Source organism: Alexandromys fortis, unplaced genomic scaffold, assembly GCF_014885135.2.
Source record: "Alexandromys fortis isolate MF-2015 unplaced genomic scaffold, M_Fortis_MF-2015_v1.1 scaffold_3, whole genome shotgun sequence".
Lineage (NCBI taxonomy): Eukaryota > Metazoa > Chordata > Mammalia > Rodentia > Cricetidae > Alexandromys > Alexandromys fortis.
Genome location: NW_026067909.1, coordinates 3,797,797 through 3,823,419, shown reverse-complemented (window position 1 = coordinate 3,823,419; position 25,623 = coordinate 3,797,797). Strand labels below are relative to the sequence as shown.

The following is a 25,623-nucleotide window of genomic DNA, read 5'->3' as shown; positions in this document are numbered from 1 at the left end:
AACATGTCTTGTGCAGATCTAAAGGACTTTAATTGGGTTTCTCACCAGTCTCAGCCTAGCTGCCCTAAATGGTCTCTGCCTTCTGTCTACCTTGGTGGCTTTGGGATGGAGAATGAAGGTCTCAGAGTGGGAAGTGATCATGTCCCCAGAAGGGGCAGGCAAAGGGTCCTGAGGGTTCTGAGTAAGGGTGGGGAGGTCTCCATCTTGGCTCCTGTGGTGTGGAGAGATCTGGTGGAGCAGGGAAATACGAGTTCATGGAAGGGCCTCGAGCTCACATTGGCATGAGCAAAACAGAGGGGTGGACACACAGAAGGGAAGAGCCAACTTGGCAAGATTAGCCAAGTCCTTAAGCCAAATCACCAGGTGTTTCAAGAACTCACTGTTAATTGAATGGCAGGAGCCATCTCCTGAAGTGGGATCCAGCCCAGTGGAGATACATGAACAAAAGCATATTGTAATTAGTTTTTTCTTGTTTGTTTGTTTGCCTTTGTTTTTTGGAGACAGGATATGGTATGTCGCCAAGGCTGGCTTCAAATTCAATGCACAGTTGAAAATAACACTGGAACTTCCAGTCCTCCTGTGCGCTGGGATTATAGGCATGCACTGCCACACCCAATTATGTGGTGCGGGGGATAAAACCCAAGACTTCGCGCACACAGCAGAAGCCTTCTACATCCTTGTGCTTTTATTGGATCATTTTATATGGACAATTGTCATAAGCCTAATAGTTCAGTCTCTGCTAGCGAAGCCACCCTGTGAGGTTACCCATAAATACAAGTTCCATGTAAATAAAACTGCCCCCTAGCACTGGAGATGACTTAGTGGTTACGACAACTAATGGCCATTCCAGAGGACCTGGCTTTGATTCTGAACATCCACATGGTGGCTCATAACTAACCTGAAACTCCAATCACACGGGATTCAACACCCTCTCTTTTGGCATCAGCAGGCATTGGACACACACGGCATACACAGGACGTATACACAGGTAAAATACCCATTCATAAATAAAACCAAACAACAAAAATAACCCTGTGCCATAGCAAGGCAAAGTTTGGCTTATAAAATGGAAATTGTCGTGTCTGTAAAAATACGCCCAGGGAGGAATATATTCTCATATGAAATGAGTAAATTCTGCTCATTATTTGTCATTTAAATGGCAACAAAACTCCCAGGAAGATGTTTTGTAGGGTGTTTACATCAGTGGGAATGTACTTTACACTTCTATTTACTTAGAAGACCTGTCAAAGCAATGCAGCTACGGCTGACATTACTAATGCGTGAGAAGGAATGGATTTCTTGTCAGATAGCCCTGGGGGTGGCCACGCAGCTTTGGGAATAAGATGCAGGAGGCGATGAGAGATATTGATGCTCTGAGGTACGTGCAGGGTAGTGACAGGCACTGAAGGGTACGGAGCATGGAACAGGCCACACTGAGCACAAGGCCCTTGGGGCCATGGAGGGCCTGTCAAACACAACGAAAGAGGAGGGCAGGTACTTCCTTCTGAGGAGTCTCCTTACCATGAAGACAGATTTGACTTCAAACCACCTTAAAATTCCGGGCAGCTTATAGGCCGTAGTGTAGATGGTTCTCTCGATCCACATATTCTGTAAGAAGAGCCCACACGATACATGTCAGGATGGGGGTGCCAGCAGGAGGGGACTCTGTTCTGTTGGGTTTCTGTGTGAGCCCAGCATGTGGGTCTTCTAGCAGGACAAGGGTTGTGTTCACACTGGACAGGTGTGTGCGAACCCCAGGAGCCTTGTTCTATTTGACAACCACAACTCATCATCAAAGCACCATGTTTCAAGCCTATCAAACTTGTTTCCCTGCTGTTTGGCATGGAATTGTAGTGGGTGAGGAGGGGTGACATAAATACCTCAGAATGATAGGTGTTCCCTCTGAAATAAGTGTGCTTAGGAGAGGCATCCATGTGAAGTTTGTGTTAGCCTTTCCCAGGGTTCAAAAGGAATTCAAAGGTACAAATGCATCAAAGACCAAGTTTCCTAAAACTGACCTCTTGACAGCTGTGGAATAATCCTTTTGTGCACTGTAAAAATTTGTCACTCAAATTGGTTTAATAAAAAGCTGAATAGCCAGTAGCTATCCCAGGAAGTATAGGTGGGACAACCAAACTAAGGATGCTGGGGTAAAAAAGGTCAGAGTCAGAGGAGGCGCCAGAAAATGCAGAGGAAGCAGGATGTGTATAAAATGAGGTAACATGCCATGAGTCACATGGCAGAGGGTAGACAAGAAATATGGGTTAATTTAAAATGTAAGAGTTAGCTAGTGACAAGCCTGAGCTATGGGCTGAGCATTTATATTTAATGCTTCTGAGTAGTTACTTGGGAGCAGTTTATGGGACCGAAACTTCCACCTACCCTCTTGTGTTTTAATAAAATCATTACTATGAACAATGTAATTATTATGTTTATATTCTATAGGAACATAGTGCAGAAATAGAAAGATGACATGGTTTATATTCTATAGGAACATAGTGCGCAAAAAAGGGTGCCATGACCCGCAAGTCCTGATGGAGCAGGAGCAACACACTGTCGCATCCTTTGTTCAAGGCTTTTCTTCCATTGCTATGCCTTTTCACATGTAAAATTTTGTTTAGTTTTTTGAAACAGGGTCTCACATATTCCATGCGGGCCCTCACTTGGTAGGTCTTTCAGGATGAACTTGCGCTTCTGACCCTGACTGCTCAGATTACATGTGTGCACCACAATACCCACTCATTTTCTGCCACACTGGGGATCAAACCTAGATTTTGGTATGTTCTGGGCAAGCATTCTACCATCCAAGGTACAGCCTCAGCCCTAGGCATATTTCAGATAGAATCATCTTCTAAAATATATTCTTCATAAAGCTGTACCTCACACATTGCAAGAAATGTTTTCAAAGCAAAGAGCCTAATTCTGTGCCTCTGTAATGGTTGGTTGACAGCTTTAGCAGAGGGGCAAACTATAACTCTCCAGACGGTCACCTTCTTGGGACTAACAAGTTATGGGGCGACAACAACAGAATGCTGGCCTGTCCTTTAGAATCTCTGACATTCCAGAGGAAAGCAAGGGGACAACAGGAGCTTCAGAGCCACAGGCAGATCCGTCTCCAAGGCCATGTTCCACTGCCTGTGTGCTTAGGGACTTGCTAGAGAAAGGGTAGACTTTCAGAGCCTGTCTTCTTTCTCCTTCACGTCAATATCCTTGTAAAGACCCTGGGCTTATCTTCAGCTTCATGGTCAGTTCCTAACTTGGACACTTCCTTGGTTGTCTCCTCCTCGATAGCCCTTGCTCCTGAAGGCTTCATCCTCTGTCAGGCTTAGAGATGCTGAGCACAGCTCTTGGTCTCAAAGGGCAGTTTTTCTAGCATTTGTCCTTGGAGTTAGAAGCCTGTAGAAGGGGCCAGGATCAGACTTCTCGCTACTATAAAACACTCTGCTCTTTTCTGGAAGCCTGAACCTCTGTCAGGCTGTGAAGGGCTAAATCCTGGGCCTTCTGAACGCTTCATCTATGCGTGAGGACCCAAATGGGGCCATCGGGGGATTTTGGGGCCATCTAGAAACAGCACAAGCTCTGAGGCTTAGCACAGCTCAAAATGTCAGGTGTCTCGGTTATTCTTAGCTCTGCTGCCAGCTCGCCGAGCGCTCTTCGGCAGTCTGCTTGGCCTCCATGTGTCTATTCCTTACAGTGTAAGAATATACATACTGCAAGAAGGGGAGTGGGTATGGTGTAGGGGGGAAGTCAATAAATCCCTGGGTCCCAGACACTGCAGAAAGAAGAACATGATTTGTGATCGTGAAAGAAATACTCAGAAAGCTATGAACTCGTCGTTAGCACAGATTGGATATCCAGGTTGTGTGTGTCTAGGCGCTGACCCTAGTCACACTGCGAGGACCAGGCACTACAGGGTTGGGATGTTAGCACTGGCTGAGGAGCCCAACCTTCATCTTGAAATAAGGAATCACCTTACTCTAAGCTCCTGTCAACACACAAGGACACTGGGCTGGGGGCTGGAGGGGACATCACTAAGGTAACTGCCAGGAGCTGTGAAGGAAACTCAGGTTTTGTCCCAAGGATTCCTGCAGAGGGAGGGTCAACATCCTTCTGCCCAAGGCAGCCCTGAAAGTTGTCTCCAAAACCTGCTTTACTTAGGTGTGCATGATAGTCACCTTTGACTTCCTGTATCCCAAATGCATCCTGACTACAAAAGAAAGCCATTTTAGTGGGGCTGGTTCTTGCTGTCACTCAGGGGCTCAGGTTCCCTGGCCTTAGGGGTCTGAAGAGGGATTCTGCAGGGAGGAGTTCTAGTAAGAAAGGTATTAACGTGTCAAAACTTGTCTGATGCCTTTTAATGGTTCACTTGTTCAGTTTCAGAGAAATAGAGAGAGAGAGAGAGAGAGAGAGAGAGAGAGAGAGAGAGAGAGAGAGAAAGAGAGAGAGAGAGAGAGAGAGAATAGGTAGAGAGCAGGTCAACCTTGGCTAGGTTCCTCTGGGTACTGGTCACCTTGTTTTGTGACATAGGATCCCTTATTGAGACCCGGGGCTTGCCTAGTAAGTTAGAGTGGCTGACCAGTGAGCTCCAGGGACCTACCTTATGCCATCACCCCAATGTTGGGATTATAAACCTTTTGGACATGGGTTCTGGGATTTGAACTCAGGTCCTCATGCTTGTAAGGCAAGCACTTTACTGACTGAGCCATCTCCCCAGCCCTGCATGGCTAATTTCTAAAACACTACATGGATATGTGTTACTATTTCCAAGGCCAAATGTGATGGCTACAAAAAGGAAGAAGTATTAGGCAGGGTCTGGAGCCCTGATTGGTTGTCATGACCAGGGAGACAGTCAGGGAGACGACTGGGTTCAGGTTAGAGACGCATGGCATGGCCCCACAGATGTCAGTCCAGAATGTCAGTGGAAACCCACCGTAGTGTGATAAACTCCTGGGAGGCCTGGTGGTGGCTTCACCTCACTGCCATTGTCACCCAAGGCCAAATAAACCTCTGGCATTCTGAGCATTGAGAGTCACTGCAAGGGAACACCCAGTGCCCTGATGCCGTTGGTCCACTATGAGATGTCTCTGCTCGCTCACTAATAGGCTCTATGAAGTGCTACTAGCTTTCCGCAGCCTGGAGTATAATGCGTAGGATGTCTGCATAGGAGGCACAGAGACATTTAACACTGTCCATGGTGGCCTGGTGGGGATGTGCTCTCCAGGTCCTTCTGTGGCTGGGAGAACAGGTGAGGCATTTTGAGTTTTGTTACAATGTTGTAGATGTTGCTGTTTTTTTTTTAATTACCGCGAATTCATTGTCTGGGTTTTTCTCCCCTTTCCGGATAGGTCGAGAATATTCAAATCGCTGGACTTCATTCACTCTGTAAAAACTGTAGAGAGAGAAAACGTAAGATTTTTAACCAGCAAGCAGCTTGTTTTTAGATGGAGGTGGGGGTCCTGCAGGGTTGGCCTCACAATACGGCAGCACCACATCCCAGGAAGTGTCCCCAACCTTGACCTAAAGCTATGGCCTTGGCCCACTTTCCGTCTGGCCCTGAAGGGAGATGGTGACCGCACAAAGACTGACTGGAGACTTTTACCTCCTCTTTGTCTCTGCCCGTGCTCAGGGGAGAAGAGATGCTGAGGAAGGGATGCAGGCAGGTGGACCTGGCAAAGGCTTGGGAAGGTGATGTGAAGGAGAGAAAAAGGGCCATAAACAGCCTGTGTCTCTCTTCCTTAGGAGAGGAGCTTGTGCTTGTGAAGGGTGTGTGTGTGAATGCACACAATGCCATCTGGGAGGCACTGTGAACCTTCTATTTGCCTAATGCTGCATTTCTGTGAACAAACTCGCTACAAACAGGCAGTTCTGCTGTTTCCATGACCGCTAGGATGAAAGGCTAAAGGGCCATGGAGCAACAGGATGCGGAACAACCAGACCAGAGGCAGAGCAGGCATCAAAGAGGCTGCAGCCCCCAGCTGCGCAAAGATCAAATAAAGAACTCTCCACATCAAAGAGCCACTGGGGAGACTGACTCTACAGGGCTACCCAGTGCATCAGGTGCAGTTCATCCCACTGGGATAGTGCGTTTTAAATACCACAGCATGACCCTGTCTGTGTGTTCACACGTGGGAGGTACACACGTGTGGAGAGGTAAACATGTACATGTGGAGGTCAGAGGACAACCCCGGGAATGGTCCTTCGGGCACCTTCCAATCTTTGTTTGAGACAAGGTCTCTCAATAGCCAGGAATTTTGCTAAATAGGCTCTGTTGGTCAACCAGGAAGTTTACGGGGATTTTTCTGTCTTTGCTTCCCATCTTGCTATTGCTGGGTTAAAGCCTGAAGCATTCTACCTGGTGGCTTTTGTTTTCTGTTTTTTTACATGTGAGTCTGGGGTATTGAACTGGGTCTTCATGCTGGCAAGGCAGGTGCTTTACCAAGTGATTCATTCCTCTAACCCTAGGGCCGGAGGTTTTCACTTTGCATCTCATGGGGAGCAAATACTGTGATCTCTGTTCATAAAAGGCAGCAAACCCACATCTGCAGAGAGTAGAGGAAGGGAAGGGTTTGCACACTGTTGGAAAGTCTACTCTGAACATGTGGTCTCTAAGGAAAACAAAGGCTACCTTTTCTCTTCCAGGTTTCATCTTCCTAAACACTGGGGAAGGAATCCTCTGTGCACCCCTCAAATTACTTTCCTTCCCTTTTGTGGGTACCAGTAATCATTACTTTCCCTTGTTCTCAGGAGAGCGTAGGAAAAAAAATCATCTGAGAAGTTCTTCAAAGGTTAAAGTTCACACGTTAAAAAGGTAGAGCCATAAGCAAGAGATCCATCGTTAGCATCTTGCCACCTCCTATTGGTAAGAAAGATGGCATGGTTACCTTACAATCTGTTCAGATACTGGCCGGTGAAATTTCGGGGGCAAATCTAGCTTGGGCTTCACTGTGAAGCACTGGATATCTGTGGGCGGAGAGTTAAGGACCACGTGACAGCACACGCGACAACCAGAAGAAGCCCTGCCATCCGAAAGCGCAGGACATCAGCTGTTCCCAGGAACGGCCCTCCTGCTGTCTTAAAGGATACACTGGCCAGGAGAAGTCTTGATGTCATCGCCTGGTGGAGATGTTGTCTTCATTTTCTCCGCATTGGGAAACTGAGTTAGTAGCCGGGCTTCAAAATCTTCCCGTCGCTCGTATTCTTTTCCTCGGTAAATGAACACTTTCCCCTGGAAACAACGACTTCTGTTAAACACCACCACAGGTGAGGGACCAAGAAAAGCTCACACACAGGGGCGTGGTATTCAAAACGTCTTTGGTAGTTTTGATTTTCCCTTTTGAGGTCTGCATTGAAGAATAACCCGCAGCTGCATTCTCTAATCAAGGGTACCCAAATACATATGGCTGAGCACTCCCCCACGAGCTTCGTTCTTAGCGGTAACAACCAATTAAAACACTATGGAGGAGGCCAACAAGATGGCTCACTAGGTAGAGGTGCTTGTAGCCAAGCCTGGGAACCTAAGCTCGATCCCTGGGGCCCACATGGTGCAAGGAGAAATGCCTCCCACGAGTGATTATTGAAAGCTGAATCCGCCCACAGAGCTGTGACCATTCTAGGGGTCATTTAACCTCTCCTTTCTTTTCTCCTCCTCCTTCTCCTCCTGTTCTCCCCCCCCCCCCCAGGGTCTCTCTATCATGTGTCTCTGGTTGTTCTGGAACTCACTACGTAGAACAGACTGGCCTCAAACTCAGAGAGCACCCTGCCTCTGCCTCCAAAACCCTGGGATTAAAGGCGTGTGCCTCCAAACCTGTCAGCCTCAACTTTCATTTCCAAGAAAGCAATACGGATTCTTATGGGGGGGGGGAGGGGTCTTCCGCCTCAGCCAACCTGGATAACTAGCTATAAAGTAACCCAGACCCTCCCTGAGCTTCTGTGTCCTACTCTCTCTGTCTTCCCTAGTAACCTCCCCAGAAGTTGCTATCCTGTCAAGAGAGCTGTTGGTCCTGCTTTTATTTTGTTGTGAAAAAAGCATCAACTCTGGTCATATATTTGGGACTTATCATCTTGTGGGAATACCCATGTACATGTAAAACTAATTAATTTTTAAGCTTCTCTCATGTGAATTGCGTTTCAATTGAGTTCCCAGGCCCAGCAAAGAACCTCCATGAGAATCTAGTGGCCAGCAGCAGCTGCCTCTCCCCTGTTGCTCTCATTAAGTCAACTTTCTCCTGCTCCAAAGAATCCAGCTCTGCAGGGGAACAAGGGGTCCTCAGAGTGGTACTGGACTCCTGGGTGTCATATGGAGATCAGCAGAGATGGCGGAAAGAGGAACCAGACCAAATGGGAAGACTCTGAGCTCCCGGCCTCCCTGAAACCTGGAGGCTGGACTTCTGGCCAGCAGGAGGAGCTCTCCTGTATGAGCCTTACTCAACAATGATAAAGTCTACACAACCCTTAGGACTGATTTTTGTCATTTCTAAGTAACATTCTCCAATCTAGGTTTCACTGGAAGCGGTTCCCAAAGCCAGTTAAATCTGGTGTGGGCTTAGGTGGATGGGCACTCCCCCTTTCACGGGCTACACTGCGGGGGCCTTCTCTATGTAGGTTCGAGGCAGTCGCTCTACATACATCTGGAAGGAAGAGTGTTGAGACATAAAACAGATCTCTTCAAGGGTCAGAGGTGTGTGGATGGCCGCTGAGTCACAAACAGGTGTCAGCGGTTAGAACATAACACTGCTGCTGTCATTTGAAGGCTGCTGCCTCTTCCACCTGCCTAGTCCTCTCCTTGGTTGCTTCTGTCTAATCAAAAGCTTCTCTGCATCAGCTAGTCATACTACTGCACCCTTGGCTTATTAGTGGCTGTCCACGGACAGGCAAAGGTTGTTGGCAGTGAGAAGGAGGAAGACAGAGGAAGAGTGGACAGAAAGAGACAGGTATAGCATTTTGCTTATTATTATTTTGCTTATTATTCTTAGACCTGTGTTGACTAAGTCGTAAACCAAAACTTAACTAATTAACATGTTTTCACAGAGATAAAGGGGGACTCCTAGGTCATGCAATTAACTACCTCTGCTGGGGCCAGAATACCCTTGTCTCCCTTCTACCCTTTACACACTGAACTAGAGTCCCCAAGGCAATGGCAACTGAGCGGGTATGGGCATTGGGAATGAACTGGATCCACAAAGGTCTCCAGAAGTTTTTTCTCTCCCATCCTACAGGGCCTCATCAGACAGGGAATCTTCTAACCCCTTGAGCCTGGACTTCCCAGCCTCCAGGTCTGTGAGCAATGCATTTTGTTAGTCACCCTGTCTGTTATAACAGTCCAAACAGGTCTGAATAATCCCTTTTTCAAATCCCAATTTACTGGGCACTTTAACAAATTACTAAGGAAGTAACAGTTTAAGGTTTGGATCCCCACCACCACCACCCCGCTTTGTACTTAGGTATGGCTTGATGTATCATTATGGAAGAAACAAATGCCCTATTTTTTTTTCTCTGGTAGAAAAATGTCAAGCAGAAAGCAAAGTAATATGTAGTCTTAATTAGAAATATAAATACAGAGTCTGTGCCTCCTATGAGGCCCTGGGAAGCCAAACATCTCAGGAAGGCACAGATTTACTAGAAAGCAGGCCACTCAGAAAGTAGGATGCATTTATTAAGCTTTACCCTCGAAGAAGGCACAATAATAATAAAAAAAAACATAAAGGCTTTAATAGAAAAACACTAGAGTTATAGATGAAAACACTAATAGTATTTTCCAGAAACGTCCATTACTTTGCATTCTGCAGTCGTCCCTCCAACCAGGAAAACAGGGCGGGGGAGAACATACATACAGTCAAAGATATTTATTCCTTGTGAGAATTATAAATATTAATAAGAATGCAAAACAGCAACGAGCTCGATTTATGGGGAAAAACAGTGCCAAGGGGATGGCGAGATAGCTCAGCGTCTGCTCTCCCGGCAGCGTGAAGTTGCTAAACATTCCGCCCACTTTTTGGTAACTGGTAATGTCATTGTCGGACTGACCCCTGCCAGGCGATCTGTGAAGCGTAATGAATATATTGCTACAGCCAGGCAGAGTCATTCAGGTGTGTCGGGAAAGTCAGCTCAGCATTAATCAAGCATGTTAAACTCTTTATTCTTACTTCACATTTTGTCCTTTGATGGTGGAAGTGACCCAGGATGGTCCCTGGAGCCTGCAGGACCAGTGCTCTAGACTGGATTGCAGCATGCCTCCCTGGGGGCATTCGTTACACACTCGGGCAGGCTGCTGCTTTGCTGTTGGAGTTATAGGCAACTATATTCATGGTTGGTGGCCGCCGTATCGCAGAGGGATTCTGTTCCTGGAGCCTAGACTCTAACACTCTATGAGCATGAGTGTGCCTGGTCCTCTTCTGAGAAGAGGAAAGGCAGAGACGCAGTCATAAGCCAAAGTAAGCAAGATGAGAATGCTTTACTGAGAAAAGGTACCAGGCCACATGGCTAAACAGAGACACAAATTATGGGTTAATTTAAGTTGTAAGAGCTAGTTAGTAATATGCCTGAGCAATAGGCCCAACAGTTTATAATTAATATAAGCCTCTGTGTGTTTCTTTGGGACTGAATGGCTGTGGGACCAGGAGGGACAGAAACTTCTGTCAACATATAACTGCTGTGCCATCTTTCCAGACCTTAAGTTCTAGTTGTGGAAGTTGAGGAAATTCTGGAACAAGATGGTGGTGATGGTTTCTGTGAATGTGTGCTTATGCCACCAAAATGCACAACTAAAATGCCCCAAACAGTAAATTACATTATGTGTGTGTTTATGTGTATGCATGTTCATGTGTGTATGTACATGCATACCATAGAGTACATGTGAAGGTAAGAGGAGTCTTGGGTGTTGGTCAGTGATCTGGACCTTGTTGAGGTGGGGTCCCTTTGCTGTTTGCTGCTGAATATACCAAACTAACTAGTCATGAGCTTCCAGAGGGTCTCCCATCTCCATCTCTTATCTTTTGGTAGGAGTGCTGGCATTATAGGTGAGTGCCATTGAGTCTGGCTTTGTGTAGGTTCTGGGGATCTGGATTTAAGTATTCACACTTGTGGTAAGGTCTTTGCCCGAGGAGCCATCTCCCAAGGTTGCTATGTATACTTTGACACAATTAAACACACATAAATCTCTGAGGAGAATTCTCTCATGAATTAAAAAAAAAATCACACAAAAAGTATATATGCAACCAGAGTTCTCATATAATTAAAGAAAATATTCTTAGTCTCTCTCTGGCACCCTAGAGTCAGCAAATGACTTTGCTGGGTGAGACACCAAGACTGAAAGGGGTCTCGCTGTTGAGTGAGTGATGCTCACTCAGAACAAGAAGACCCAGACTCACCCGGAGGAATGAAGGGAATCCTTGCCCGTAGTAGCCAACAGCAAAATAGTCCGGCTTGGGTCTTATTACCTTGACAATGTTCTCATAAAACTGCGCCTGCTTTTTCTGGAAAGAAAAATGAAAACTCATTTCAGGGCCGAGCAGAGCACTGGCGCCTCCACCCTTCAGGATTCTTCTTGGGGACCTGAGGCCGGCACCTGGGAGAATCCGGTAGTTTTGACATGACTTTTCATACTGTCCAGCAAGGTCCCCTAAACCTTTGGTCACTTGTTGTGACTTGGGGGTATTTTCAATAATCCAAGAGGATGATTTTCCTGCACTTTTAGTGTTTGTTTACTTGTTTTTTTTTTTTTTTTAAAGGATACAGGTCAGATGCTGGGAGAATCTGAAGGACAGAATTGTTGTGCTCTAAATTACAGACAAACATCCCCTCATAAATGTGGTCCCCTGCACACAAAAAAGGCACGGCCGATGAGGCCGCCCTGGGATGAGAGGATGCCCTGGCTTGACAAGGTTCTGGCCACCACCTGTCCGCCTCCTCTTGTGGAAAAGGTGGGGACTTTAAATCAGTTGAAACTCTCAGAGACTCTGAACCGCGGGACCCCTGCACCTAGGATGTCAGCCCTTGTTATGCATCTCAATGGGCGCTTTAACACCATGGCCTACTTGAGAATGAAAAGCAAATGCTCATGGGCTCCAATCACCCCACAGATAAAGGAGAACTATTTCCCAAGATAACAAAGAGGGAGCAGGTCAAAGCCCAGAGAATATCCGCTGTGGATTGGATGCGAAGACTGAAATGAGAAAATCTAGGGGAAAAAAAAGAAAAACATAACCAAAGCGAAGGCCTACCAGCAATTCACTCAGCTGTTCATAATCAAACATCTCCGTTTCGTACTGCTCTGCAAGTTCCTTGCCCAGGGCGATGGCCTCCTCCCACATCTGCGAGTGACAGAGATAAAACAGAGAGACCCAAGCATGAATCATGCATCCAGCCGAACAGCGGCATCATTATTCACAATGAAACCTCCAGAAATCCGCTAGATTAACAGACACTGTGGGGGATCATGCAGGAAGCAGACAAGTGTTTTCTAGAGGTTCCGGGCTTTAGCTCAGGACCGGCGGTCTTGACCAACGCACTCGACCCCGGGGCTCATCCATCACACCAGCTCTCCCCACAGCATGGCGGGCTGCTGCCCATCATCACCTGTCCTTGCTCTCCCGCTGCCAGTAATGGCCGCCAAGGACCATCTGTCAGGGCAGCCTCGGAGCCAGGGAAGAGACACCGCAGGGTGAAGACACATTGCTAGGAACATCTACTACGTGGCCACTTCCCAAATGTTCCCACTGCATAGCTGTCATGTTCCAGAAAGCATGCTGCCAGAAATGCCCATCCAAAGCTTCAGAATGCTTGCTTTTTGCAGATGGCAATCCTGCCAGTATTTGAAAAGGGACTTCCTATGGCAAATAGTTTGAGGTGCTTCTCCAAGTAACTTACTTTTAAAAGCACATATAAACTTTTACTTATTTTATTTTTAGTTGTGTGTGTGCACATGTGCATGCGTGCATACGTGCACACTCACACACACACACCACACACACACACACACACACACCATGAATACCAGTGCTTCTGAGGGTGATGAAGCCCACTAAAGCTGGAGTTATAAGATGTTGTGAGGTGCGCAGTGTGGGTGCTGGGAACTGAACTTGGATGAGCCATCTCTTCAGCCCCTTATCATCACCATGACAACATTTATTTTTCAAAATGTGGATAAACTTTGGACACACAGTAGTTATTTCCCATGGGAAAGGCAAACTAGGTGGATTGAGAAGCATGGTGGCATTGGGATGTGGAAGCTCCCCTAAGATGCCTCCCAGTTGCTGCCAACTCTCCTCCTTTGGGCTTCAGTGACCCAGAACTTTCTCTGGCATATTAAAACTGGAACATGCTTGCCTTCCCACCCTGATGGTATTCCCCCAAGAGTAAGGGCTGGGTGTCACTCATATGAAACCTGAGGACGTTTACCACCTGCTCCTCAAGGCTCAATACACAGAACTGAACGCTGACAGGAAACGGCAAAGTTCAGGCAGTTCTCACCAAACTGCAATCTTCGCCTCAAATGTCTACATTTCCACAGCGCTGTTGTTCCCAAGAGTTCACAGCCCTACTCCTCATGGGAGATGCTCATTCCTGCCCACTGGGGGCAACCCCTCCTTGACAAGGGCATAGATCAGTGGGTCTTAACCCCTTTGGGGATCACATACCAGACATCTTACATATCAGATATTTACATTATGAGTCATAACAGTAGCAAAATTACAGTTATGAAGTAGCAACAAATTAATTTTATGGTTGGGGTCACCACAACATGAGGAACTGCATTAAAGGGTCACAGAATTAGGAAGGTCGAGAACCACTGGCGTAGATGATCATGGTGGGAGCGAAATAAAAGTGGGGCCTTTTAGCAGCATTTAGATGATGCTGTCCATGATGTCCAGCCAGTCATCTGTGCTCCCTGGTTCAAGCTCTCCAACCACCTAGTAGGGGAGTATCATTTCCAGGCTGCAGACAGAGAAGCTGTAGATCAGAGAGGGAAGGAGCTTGCTCAAGGTAACACAGTGGATGCATGGTAGGCTTGCATTCTTACTCTTGGAGATTACATGCGAGCACTTCCAGGGCTGTGGCTCAGCACACTCCTGGCACAGAGCCCGGCATACTGTCTGCTAGAATGGGCCCACCACAGGCTTTGGGTATTATCGACTCATTCAGCTAACTGAAGGGCACTTCTATACTTACATCCCTCGGAGACACTCTTTTTGTACCCATTATTTTATAAACTGTCCCCTTTGCTCCACTGTGGGTTTTGAGACAGCATCTCATAGGGTCCCAGGCTAGCCTCCAATTCATCGCTCAGGATGAAGTTGAACTCTTGAGTCTTCGGCCTCCACCTTCCAAGTGCAGTGGATGGTAGGAGTAGGCATTTATGCCCAATACCACTTAGTATTCTTGATGAATAAAAAAAAAGATGTGGCTCAGAATCAATGGTTGTAGTTTGAATAGTTTGAAAAGCAAAGTATAAACGTGTGGCTTGTGAGTTTCAGATATAGGGAGACCGGCCTGAAGTAGGGTCTAGAAGGGGACAGGGACGCGGCGTCAAGGGTCCGCACTTCGTGCCTGTTCCCTTTGGTCCATGCTATCTCGTATTCTCTGTGTACCCACATCTGCCTCTCTAGACTTCCAACATCCTCTTCTGGAGCCTGAGCTCACATTCCCCACAGAGCATCCTCCGCTGTAATGTTTCTTTTAGGCACCAGTGACCCCTACGTCCCTTAGCATATTTCCACTTCAAAGACAACACTCCCTTTCCTCATAGGTCTCCTTCTGCAAGCTAATACACCTTCTCTGAGCTGCTCAGAGTTTTCAGACTTCTAATTCATTCCCCGACCAAAAGCTTAATCTGTCTTGATCCTAAATGACAGATGAGGTGCTTTAGATACATAGCCAAGTAATTGTTTTTAAAAGAAATATAGGTCTCGAGTAAATATCTTATCCTGCTCACCCTGAGGTCTCGCGGCTGTGTTTTCGATCAGATTTTCTATAAATACACAACCCCTTTCCATGCCCCTCCACTTGTGTTAAAGGATTCCACACTGGGCAGATTTCCATCTATCTTTAATTGGACCACGGCTCTACAGGGAGTGTGGGCAGTTCAGACTTCCAACGCGAATGCCTAGGAAAATATGTCAGCGTCACGGAGGAAGCAGATTCAATATGATCTAGATTTAGATTGTCTAAGCGCAAGAATCACTTTGACCTTTGGTGACTGAACCCGGGCTCAGCGCCATTCTTACAAGAGCTAAGGGCTTAGCAGGCTTGAACAGCTCCAAATGAAAATGCCCGGGTTCGCAGACAACTTCATTTTCTGATCTGAGGTCTGTAATCCAGTTCACGGCATCTAGGGAATTGTTGGCTACCGCCTGGAGGGGCTCTTTGGCCTCTGTGCTCTTCACATTGGACAGGTTCTTTCCTCTTCCTGAGATGGTAATCGTTACTGTCTTCCTGGACCTTGGTTTCAGAATCTCCCATTTCTTCAAGCCCCGCCTGCAGAAATCTCTCTTTCTGATGAAACACCTTCCTCATTGCCATGACAGTGGCAGCAGAGGGGGCTGGGGAGACGGTGCCAGAAGGAAAGTGGGTGGCAGCCACAGAAGATGACCTGCGTTCAATTCTCAGAACCCACACATAAAGTCAAGCATGGGACTTGGCAGACAGCTCAGCAGGTAAGAGCACTTGATGTGCAAGCAGGAGGAGCCGGGTTCAAATCCCCAGCATTCATGCAGAAGAGCATGGCATGGTCTCACACAGCTGTAACTCCAGCTCTGTGAGGGGACAGAGACAGGACAGAGACAGGCTCTGATGACTGCCATCTAGCTTTAAGTTAGTTGGGCGATCTTGTCTCATGGGAATAAGGGGGGAAGCAACAGAGCGAAACATCACACACACCCAAAAGTGGTGGCAGAGAACATAACAAGGCATTGACTTCTCATTGGCAGGCATGAAGTGGCTGACAAGGAGGCAGACCCTCCAGGGTGGTGGAGCAGCAGCAGATGGAGAGACAAGTGTCACCGGAGATAGAAGGCCCTTCATCCTTCACATGGCTGACTCACCAGGACTCCCACGGGTGACTCTGGTTTCGTGCACTCACCAGCTGTGCCCAGCTCACTAGCAAAGAAGTTTTATGTGAAGCTTGACTTTCGGCCATTTTTCTACCGCTCATCCGTTTTCCCTGGCAGTTACTGGGAAGAGTCACACTCAATTACCTCCTGAATTTCCAGAGTCCCACACAGCTTTCTGGTGTTTAATGGATGAGGATCAACGGCGTGGATGAGGCCACAGTTTTGCTTGAGGTCCCTCCGCACCAGAGGGACCAAGTGGACCAGGACCAGCAGGAGGCCTTCATGCTCAGTGAGCATCTGTCAAGTCCCCAAAGCTGAACAAGGGACCATTTGCACACATGAAATAGATCTACCCGTGTCCAGCTGTGCACCAAACTCAAGAAAGGCTTTGCTATTTATTCAGTCTTAGGGGAGTTTAACGCTAGCCATGGATCCCTTGAGTCTAACTCTTTGTCTGTGTACAACAGGGTGCAAAGTGGCCTGGGGCACACTGTAGGCTGGTTAGTGGAAAAACTTCCCTGTGTTCCTACAGGTTAAAGCACAGTAGCATTGTTCTTGGCCCTAATGCTTTAACAAAAAAGAGTTCCCTTTAATAGCATCAAATCACAAAGAACCCAAGCGACCTGAACACTCAATAAGGGTTTGGTCTGATGAGACAAACTCTGGCTCACCCTGAGAGCCTGCAAAGCCTGGGCATGAACTTATGGCAGGGTTCCACAAGGCTTGCCCACGGCCTTCAAAGAGAGGACATCACAGGATGTGAAAGCATCAGCCTACTTAGAAATAATATCCGACCACCTCACCACAAATGGAAACATATCTCCAAACTCCTATTTACAGCTCACAAGACAAGGCAGGCTACATGTGCTTTCTCTCCTCCCTCTCCAAGGATGGCACAAGGTAAAGTGTGAACTTCATCAATGAGAAACAGACCTCCAGTTGGAAATAGCCACAGTCTCCACACATCATCCGAGCCATAGGTTATGTATTATCTTTGTTAATGGCCGATGGGGGTCTGGCCTTCAGAAACTCGGAGTCACAGCCTCCTGGGCTAGGAGCGGCACCCATCCTCTAAATTCTCCCAATAGCGTGGCTGCTATTTTCAACTCTTGTCCTCCACAGAGAAGCCTGGTAATTTTCAGTGAAGTACTCGGATTAAGGGCTTTATTGAAAATTACTAGGCCTCAGCCAAACACAATAAGACAGACAATTTGGAACAGCTCAGAAAAGAGCACTCGCCTCCCCAATAAAGCTGAACAGAGAGGGTTTTGCGGGGAGAGGCCCAGGTGGGTGAAAACGGAGCGGGAAAGGAGTCTGCAGTAATTGTTGGGCCAAGGAAGGAAGAAATGTTGGAGAATAAAAACTAGAGTGAATGGAAATGACATTTTGTGGAGAGAAAGGAAGAGATTAAAATGCCAAGAGCTAGGCTGAAAGTCATTCAAAACTGTAAAGAACGGAAGAAAAGCAAAACTAGGGTAGCGATTTTGTTTGGGAGAAACACGGGAAGCTAGCAGGTCATAATTTACTGGCCAGAGCGCCCAATATAAAAGGGTGAAAACTCCTACTGACCTTGCCAGTGTCATGGTGTAAGGCAGAGAGGGAAGCTTTTTCTGACTCCACTCTCAGTCTAGCCTGACGCCAAAGCTCCCCCTCACACAAGATGCAGGTCTGGACCGGAGAATGGGGCCTTCCTCTTGGCCAACCAGCAACACACTGGTACAAGTCACACTGCCTGGGATGGTCCAGGCCCACCTTCTCCTGGGGTATTACCCAAAGCCCCAACAGTGCATAGCTCAAGGGTTTACTCCATGTTCATATAGTAAGCACAGAGTGAAGATTTCCTTAAGTGCAAGGAAAACCAGACCAAAGGAGACAAACTATATCCATGGGGCTGTGCTTCAACCATGGTTTGGTGAGACTGAGGTATCATTTAGCTCCAATCTTATCAACCTATAAAAATAATTTTAAAATATTTTTGTGATATTTTATCTATTTTATTTATGCGCACATATGCACACAAATGAATGAGTGTAATAAAAATTTTAAACGCATTTCTAAGGGCCAGACCAAACAAAGCTGAGGTTTAAATGGTTACGTGCACGCACGCACACATGCTCAGACATGAGCATGGCTGGGCCTGGCTATGAGCGCAGATGGCAAATCTCATCTGTGCCAGGTCCTCCTGCCTGCTTGTCTGCTCGCCCACCCAACAAGCTGCTGCCATCACTCAGACTGAAGGTGGCTGCTTTTATCAGACAAATAGGACTCTGTGTAGACATGGCCAGCCCTTCTCTTGTAAGGATCCACTTTGTCCCATTAGCATCCTCTTCTGTGAGGGAATGTGGGGCTGGGGGCTGGGACAAATCTAGTCCAAGACTCAGGATGGAGAAGAGTGCTAACAGCAAGCATGGCTAGGACACTCACGGGGGACTGAAGGGGCAGTGTAGTGATATTTCATTGGTATTTTAATAAATAAAGCTCGCCTGAAGTTCAGAGAGTAAAAGAGCCACACTAGTTTGCCACAGACACTGGGCAGTAGTGGTGCATGCCTTAATCCCAGCGCTTGAGAGGAATATATAAGACGGGAGGAGACAGCTCTCAGACACAGTCTCATTCTGAGATTCCTGGAGGCAGGATCGCCATTTCAGACTGAGGTAGAGGTAAGAGCCAGTGGCTGGCTGCTTTGCTTTTCCGACCTTCAGGTTTAACCCCAATTTCTGTCTCTGGGTTTTTATTCATTGTGCTACAGGGCAGAGCTGATTCTGACAGGGTGTCAGGTATGGGGAAGAAGGGTTATGCATTTGAGGCCTCCCTGAGACTCAGCGATTGGCTCGAGAAGCGAGGTCATGCAATTGTATGAATGTCATGGCACACCGAAGTGATGGAACCTTTTCAATCCCAAGGTGTTCACTGCCCCAGCAGTGGCCAGAGGGGACTCAGCTGAGAAAAGTGACTGTGTTGACACTCTGGAGTACTGGGGTGTATGGCCGGGGGGATAATGACAACTCTATACTTTCTGTCCGGTTTTGCAGCCAATTTAAACTATTCCAAAAACACACCCAGGACAGTGACATAGCTCTGGGGGTGGAGGCCCTTGCTGTCAAACTTAAGGGCAAGAGTTTGACCCTGGGACCCACATGGTGGTAGGGGAGAGCCACTCCTACACGTTGTCCTCTGGCATCCACAGGTTGATGGGCAGGTTGGCCTGTGCGCATGTCTGTGAGGGATTGCTTTCACTGGTGTGGGAAGCCCAACCTAAATCAGTCAGACCAGATAAAAGCACATGGATGAAAGAAAGCTTTGCCGGTTTTGCTCCACTGATCTTCAGTCTCACTGGTAAGGTCATCTACCCTGCTGTTGTTGTTGCTGCTGCTGCTAATTCCTTCCCTGATATTAGAACCAACTTCTCTAGGCTTCTGATGTGGGCTGAAGACCAGTGGTTATTCAGGTATCCAGCTTCATTTGCTGAGCAACTACCGGACTCTCGGCCTCTCTGGTGGAGAATGGCATGACCAGCCACTCTATGCTGCTGCTGAGCCTTCCCTGCCATGGCGGACTGCATTCTTGCTTAAGCTATAATACAAAATAAACCCTTCCTCTTTTAAGTTGCCATTTTCTAAGTACTCATTCAGAGCAGGAGCGAAGTAACCACTTCAATGCGCAAGTCAGAACCTAGTGGAACCAGGAGGCAGGAATTAAGAGGAGTGAGTGGTGGCTGGTGACAGGAGCTTTTCATCCCCCAAGGTAGACAAGAATGCAGCTCTCCAGGAGACAATGCAACTGGCCTTTACAAGTCCAGGAAATAAAAAATGATCATTGATGGGCTCTGGTCAGCATTGGTAAATACTCCATGGAAGGGCACAATTCTTAGTTCAAATAGTAAAACAGGGACGTCCAGGAAATACCAACACGTTCAGCAAAATAACATAGCATTTCATGTGTACACATGAGTGTGAAAGTGCATGTGCATATATGTGTGTGTGTGGAGGCCAGAGGTTAGAGTCAGGAATTGTCTTCTATTGCCTCTACCTCAGTTTGGTTTTTGAGATAGAATCTCTCACTGAACCTGGAGATCTCCCATTTTGCCTGACTGGCTGGATCCTCGTGGGACTCTCTTCCTCAGGGCTGAGATTATAGGTGTGAATTGGTCCATGCTTTTTACCTGCATGTTGGGGATGGAACTCGGGTCCCAAACATTGCACCACCCACATCATCTCCCCAGCCCTGGTATTGAGTTCCTCAGTAACCATCACAGCGGCCTGCACCAGTCTCTCCTATTTCCCAGCCTCTGCCTTTCCTTGTTCTCTGCAGGGTTAGTGCATACCCCAGCTCACTCAACTCCCTAGATTCCCCAATACTAATGGCAGTTGTTCTATAATGACAGATATTGGGGTACAAGAGAAAAAAAATCCCTCGTTTTCTGGTGCATGTTATGTTTCCTTTTCACACCCTTCTGCCATAAATTTTGTAGTTTATGCCTTTAGTCTCCTCCTGCATCTTCTTGATCCATGGTCTTCCTGTGTAGCTCAGGTTCAAGCTCGGGATCCCCTAGCCCCTACCTACCAGGTACCAATACAACAGGCATGTACCAAGTCCAGCCCATTTTCTGCTTCTCTTTTTTGAAACATTTTTACTGATTTGTTTATTATTTTATGTGCTTTGGTATTTTACTTGCATGTATGAAGGTGTCAGATTCCCTAGTCTGGGAATTAAAGACAGTTGTGAGCTGCCAGGTGGGTGCTGGGTATTGAACTTAGGAAGAGCAGCTAGTGATATTAACTGCGGAGCAATCTCTCCAGCTCCTGACATTTTACAATTCTTTTTTAGACAGTTTTCGTTTTTCAAGTACTCTAGAGTGCAGAAAACATATACTGATAGGCATAAATGTGGTTCTGACTGCTTGCCAGGGCCCCAAAGAACATGAAGTAAACTTTGGTTTCTCATCAGGGCTGGGTGGAGGTATTCTGTGACCATGTATGTGACATTAACTGTTCTACTTGTGACATCAGAACACATGAAACTTATTTTAGCAATACTTAATATATGTAAAATACCACTCAATGATTAGTAAATCTAAACTAAATAAATCTAAAAAAAAAATTAATGAAAAACTTGATGTTTGTATTTGTGTACCAGGCCTGCTGTAACAGAGTCATGACTTTTTACTACATGCTTAGGGCAATAGAAATTCATTTTCTCACAGTACTAGGGACTCAAAGTCCAAGACCAAGGCTTCTTTCTATGTGTGTCTTTCCATGGTTGTCCTTCTGTGGATGTTGAGTCCCAGTCTTCTGTTTCTATAAGGATGGCAGGCAGACTGGATTAGCGTCTATCCCAATGATCTCAATTTGCCTTAGTTAGCATTTGGAAGTCACTGTTTCCTCTACACTTACATTCTAAGCTCCCAGGGATGGTTTTCACATATTCAATCCCAGCAGGCGGATCTCTGTGAGTTCGAGGCCAGCCTGGTCTACAAGAGCTGGTTCCAGGACAGGCTCCAAAAAAGCTACAGAGAAACCCCGTCTCGAAAAACAAAACAAAACAAATTTTGAGAGGATACAACCTAGCCTATAAGAACACTCATTTTATTTGCACTGTCTTCTGAAGAGATGGACTATTGTGCAAAGTATCTGCCACAAAAACATGAATTATCTAGATCTCTCTCTCTCTCTTTCTCTTGTGTGTGTGTGTGCACGTGGGCACACGTACACAGTTTAACTACTTTATGTACCATGAGCACACTTACCTAGATCTCCTTATCAAGACACCTTCCTGGTCAAATGCTGTAGAGCATGGTGGGAGCAGGTTCCCTCATGCTATCCTGTCTTCCTAGGCACCTGCCCAGCCCTGTAAGGTCTGTGTGGCCCCTATTTGCCTCAGCAGGTGATAAGAGCAGAGGCAAGTCAGGGAATCTACTCTTCCTATTCCTTCCTTGCCTGAATCCACCTGAGCAGAAGCTCAGCCTTCCTGGGCTTAGTGTAGGGGGATGGCCACATAGTCTGAGCAGAAGTGGACCAGTGTTGCTGGGAGCTCCAAAAAGTTTCAGGTCAAAACTCCAGAATACTCCTGGCCCATTCCAGCCTACAAAAAAGATAATGGCTTCCTAGAGTGCACCCTGCTTGCGGATTGTGAAGATGAACCCTGTGTTGCCAGCGAATTACCCGGTACTTCTCGCCCTACGCTCTCGAGGTTACTTCAGCACCTGCACTGTAGTTTCTTGTGGCTGGGTGGCTGGGTTCCTATTTAACATTCTGGTGGAGATGTCACAGGCACTCAGAAATGGCTTTCTAATCTTGTGTCGTTTTATCAATACAACTGGAATGGCGGCTGGGAACGCGGCCCTTCCCAGCTCACTCTGGCTCAAGGTCAGCCAATGGGATATTTCACCATGGCCTTCTTTCTGTTTCCACAAAGCAGGGACATCTGAGGACAGTCCTTCTACCAGCTCTCCTTTTTTGTCTATACTATTTTGTCACATGGATTCTTTAATTTTTTTTTTTAAATCCAAGCTTTTCAACCTCAGCACTATTGACATTCAGGGATGGATGTTCTCTGTATTGGGGATACTCTGTGCATTATGGGAAGCTCAGCCACACAGGCTCAGATTCAGCCATGAGATTGCTAGTGACACTGGTCCTCATTCATGACAACTGATGCCCTTGCAGATTGCAGTTGGGTACCAAAACTTTTTAGCCCCTTCATGTGATTTTTTTAAAAAGATGAACTATTGTTGTATAGAAAAAGTTAGCAGGTTATCTTTTGTTAAAACAAAACAAACAAAAACCAAGCAACCAATCAATAAAAAACACTCCTGTCTTCTGTCTCCCATCTCTGAAGGCCAACAGTCCTATTGAAAACAAGCCATTCTCATGGCAGGAAGCACTGCTAAATGCTGGACATCCATTTCTTTAGTCATCTAGCCTCCACTCAGTAAGCACTCAGCAGCGGCTGTTCTGAGCTCTAGGCATGCTGGGAGAACAAGTGAAGTCTGTTAATAGTGGTCATTGCCTCTTTGGTGAGTCACTACAGAAGCATGACTGCGGACCTCTTAGAGCTAAGGAAAACAAGAAGACAGAGGGTGGCTTGAGGGTGAGGAAGAGGGGAGATTTAGGCTGAGACAGAAAGGAAAGAGCTCTGGGGTGAGCAATGGATCGCTATTAGGCAGAGCAGGAGGTTGGTATATTCCAGACTCCAACAGTGTGACTAGAACATAGGGTAAGGAGGAGAGCGGAAGAGAGGAAGGTGAAGCCAGAGAAACTGCAGGTCTAAGGCCCTTCTGAGCTGCGCTGCTCACAGGGAGCCTGATTATGGCTACCCATGGAGGCCTGTGCTCCTCGGCCTTGGTGAACCCTTGCTTTTCCTGGACTTCCTGACTTGGCTTTCTACCCGTGCCTCATAGCACCTGGTTCCCTTCCCCAGCATACAACAAAATCACAGCTTCAGGCTGAGTACATTGTTTCTCTGTTTCTCTAGCAATTTTCTGATAAAGTGTCCTTAGTCAAGCAAAGGGAACATGAGTAGAAGCCCAACAGGGAAAGGTTCCCATCTCTACATTCTGATCTACTACAGGGCCAAGCAGAATCTACCTTCTCAGTGGCCTGGACTTTTCTTGGTGTTACGAATGACAAGTGGCAGAGACTCTAGTTGCTCAGAACACTGAGGCAGGAGGATCAAAAGTTCGAAATCAGCCTGGGAAACTTAGTGAGATGGTATTTTGAAATAGAAAGGTTAACAGAAAGAATGGGTATGTTCCTCAGTGGCAAAGCACATGCTTAGCATGTGTGAGGCCCTCAGTCAATTCTCAGTAACACACACATACATCATGCAAAAAAGAAGACACACTATTACTTCAGCTAGAATTCAGAGAGAATCCCAAGCTTGTGCTCACAGACTCTACTAAACAGTCACTTTTTATAGGGTTTAGTTCCTGCAAAGGACACCAAAGGGCGGTGTCCTTCTGTGCACTATAGGTGCTGCTATGGATAGAAGTGCATGTCCAGAAAGACACTTGCAGTCCTAAGCCTTGGTAAGAGTCATACAGAAATAGGCAATTTGGACATAGTTCAGTTCTATGAAGCAGGGTGGGCTCCCTGCCAGGCCAGTGCCTGGTGTCCTCATAGGAGAAGAAATGTAGATAGAGATATACTGTGAGCACAGAAAGGACCTAGACAATGGGGTGATGGGTCAGCAAAGCAGCAAGAACCAACAACTGCCCACCATGCCTGCCATAAGCCAGAGGCATACAACACGTAGTCCTGGGAGGCCTTCAGAGAGAGCATGGATTCCAGGCTAAGAGCTCCAGGCATGGAAAGGCGATATGTTTAAACTGTTCAAAGGATTCTCTCATGATAGTCACAGGAAATGAAACAAAAGCTCCTTTGGCATTCTGCTGGAGTGACGCAGGACAGCCCTGATGTGACTAAGAAACTCAGTGGAACCCCAGAAGGAGCTTGGGAGTCATCTTGGTTTGATGTTTTTTTTTTCAAATGTCAGAGTGCGTCTAGTTTTTATATGACTACACATCTAGCGACAAGGACAGTGACAAAGTATACAACGGCTGATTAAAATGATGGCAGCTTTCCCTTAGCACAAGTCAACTGAACATATCATTTTTGCTTAAGCAAATTAATCTACAAATTGCCAAGGTGAAACAAAGCCCGTCTCACCACAGGGTTTTCAGTGACAATAGAAAAACGTAAGACCCCAAAGGCATACGCCAGCTCCAAGCACACAGATAGATCCAAGCCACTCTCCTAAACCTGGTTACCCAATTAAGAGCTATTGAAATGTCGGATGTCTTCAGGCCTTACTATCCATAGAGGATCTAAAAGAACTATTGATTTTTTTAATAAATAAAAAGATTTCTCATAAGTACAAGCTGGAGGAACATTCATACAATACTTTTGTACACAATATATAACACATTTCTGGTTCTGCAAACATCATGCATTAAGAACTGAGCTTCCAGTGCAGTCGGAGGCACAGGTAAGAGACCAAGGGACAGTGTGTGTGTCTTACCTTGCCTTTGTCAAAGTAGTGGATGATTTCTTGGTAGAGCTGCTCTTTCAGCTGTCCTTGTGTTGTCGCCTGGAACCCGTCCCGCTGAGTGAGGTGGGCTGCACACACGTCCTCTGACCACTGAGGCAAAAACAAGGAGCGAACAATGCTGAGGCAGGGAAATGTTCAATAATATCACTGAGCATGAAGTCAGGCATTGAGTGTGTGTATGAGACAGTAATTCCAGGGACCCGGGGCTGCTGTCATTACACTACCAAGGCCTAGGAACGCTAGGGGTACAACCTGTCTCTGGAGAGACCAAAAAGACAGATGGGAAGGCAGAGCCAGATGTGCCAGATGTGCCAGAAGATCATGGCAAAGCATGGGCTTCCAAACTTGCAAGCAGCTTCATGTAGCCAGGGGTGTAATAAGCAGGTGATTGGTGATTGTCTTTACAGTAACTAGGGCTCTTTCTCCTCGGTCAGAAGGCACGAAAACCTTAACAGGCAACACATGAGGGTCACAGGTCATCCAGAAAAAAACTACATAGGTTAACAAGATCCTTAGGGAGGGAAAGGTA

General features: G+C 46.7%; 1 protein-coding gene across 2 annotated transcripts in view; it reads right to left on the bottom strand.

Moving 5' to 3' along the window:
- Dock1 (dedicator of cytokinesis 1) overlaps window positions 1-25,623 on the bottom strand; it is a 512,909-nt gene that overhangs the window by 25,671 nt on the left and 461,615 nt on the right. For both annotated transcript variants that reach the window (XM_050136678.1, XM_050136679.1), the window contains exons 38-44: window positions 25,065-25,184; window positions 12,219-12,308; window positions 11,367-11,471; window positions 7,084-7,225; window positions 6,882-6,960; window positions 5,305-5,389; window positions 1,522-1,608 (exon numbers count right to left, since the gene is read on the bottom strand). In XM_050136678.1, coding sequence (XP_049992635.1) covers window positions 1,522-1,608; window positions 5,305-5,389; window positions 6,882-6,960; window positions 7,084-7,225; window positions 11,367-11,471; window positions 12,219-12,308; window positions 25,065-25,184 — 708 coding nt within the window. The remainder of the gene's footprint in view (window positions 1-1,521; window positions 1,609-5,304; window positions 5,390-6,881; window positions 6,961-7,083; window positions 7,226-11,366; window positions 11,472-12,218; window positions 12,309-25,064; window positions 25,185-25,623) is intronic.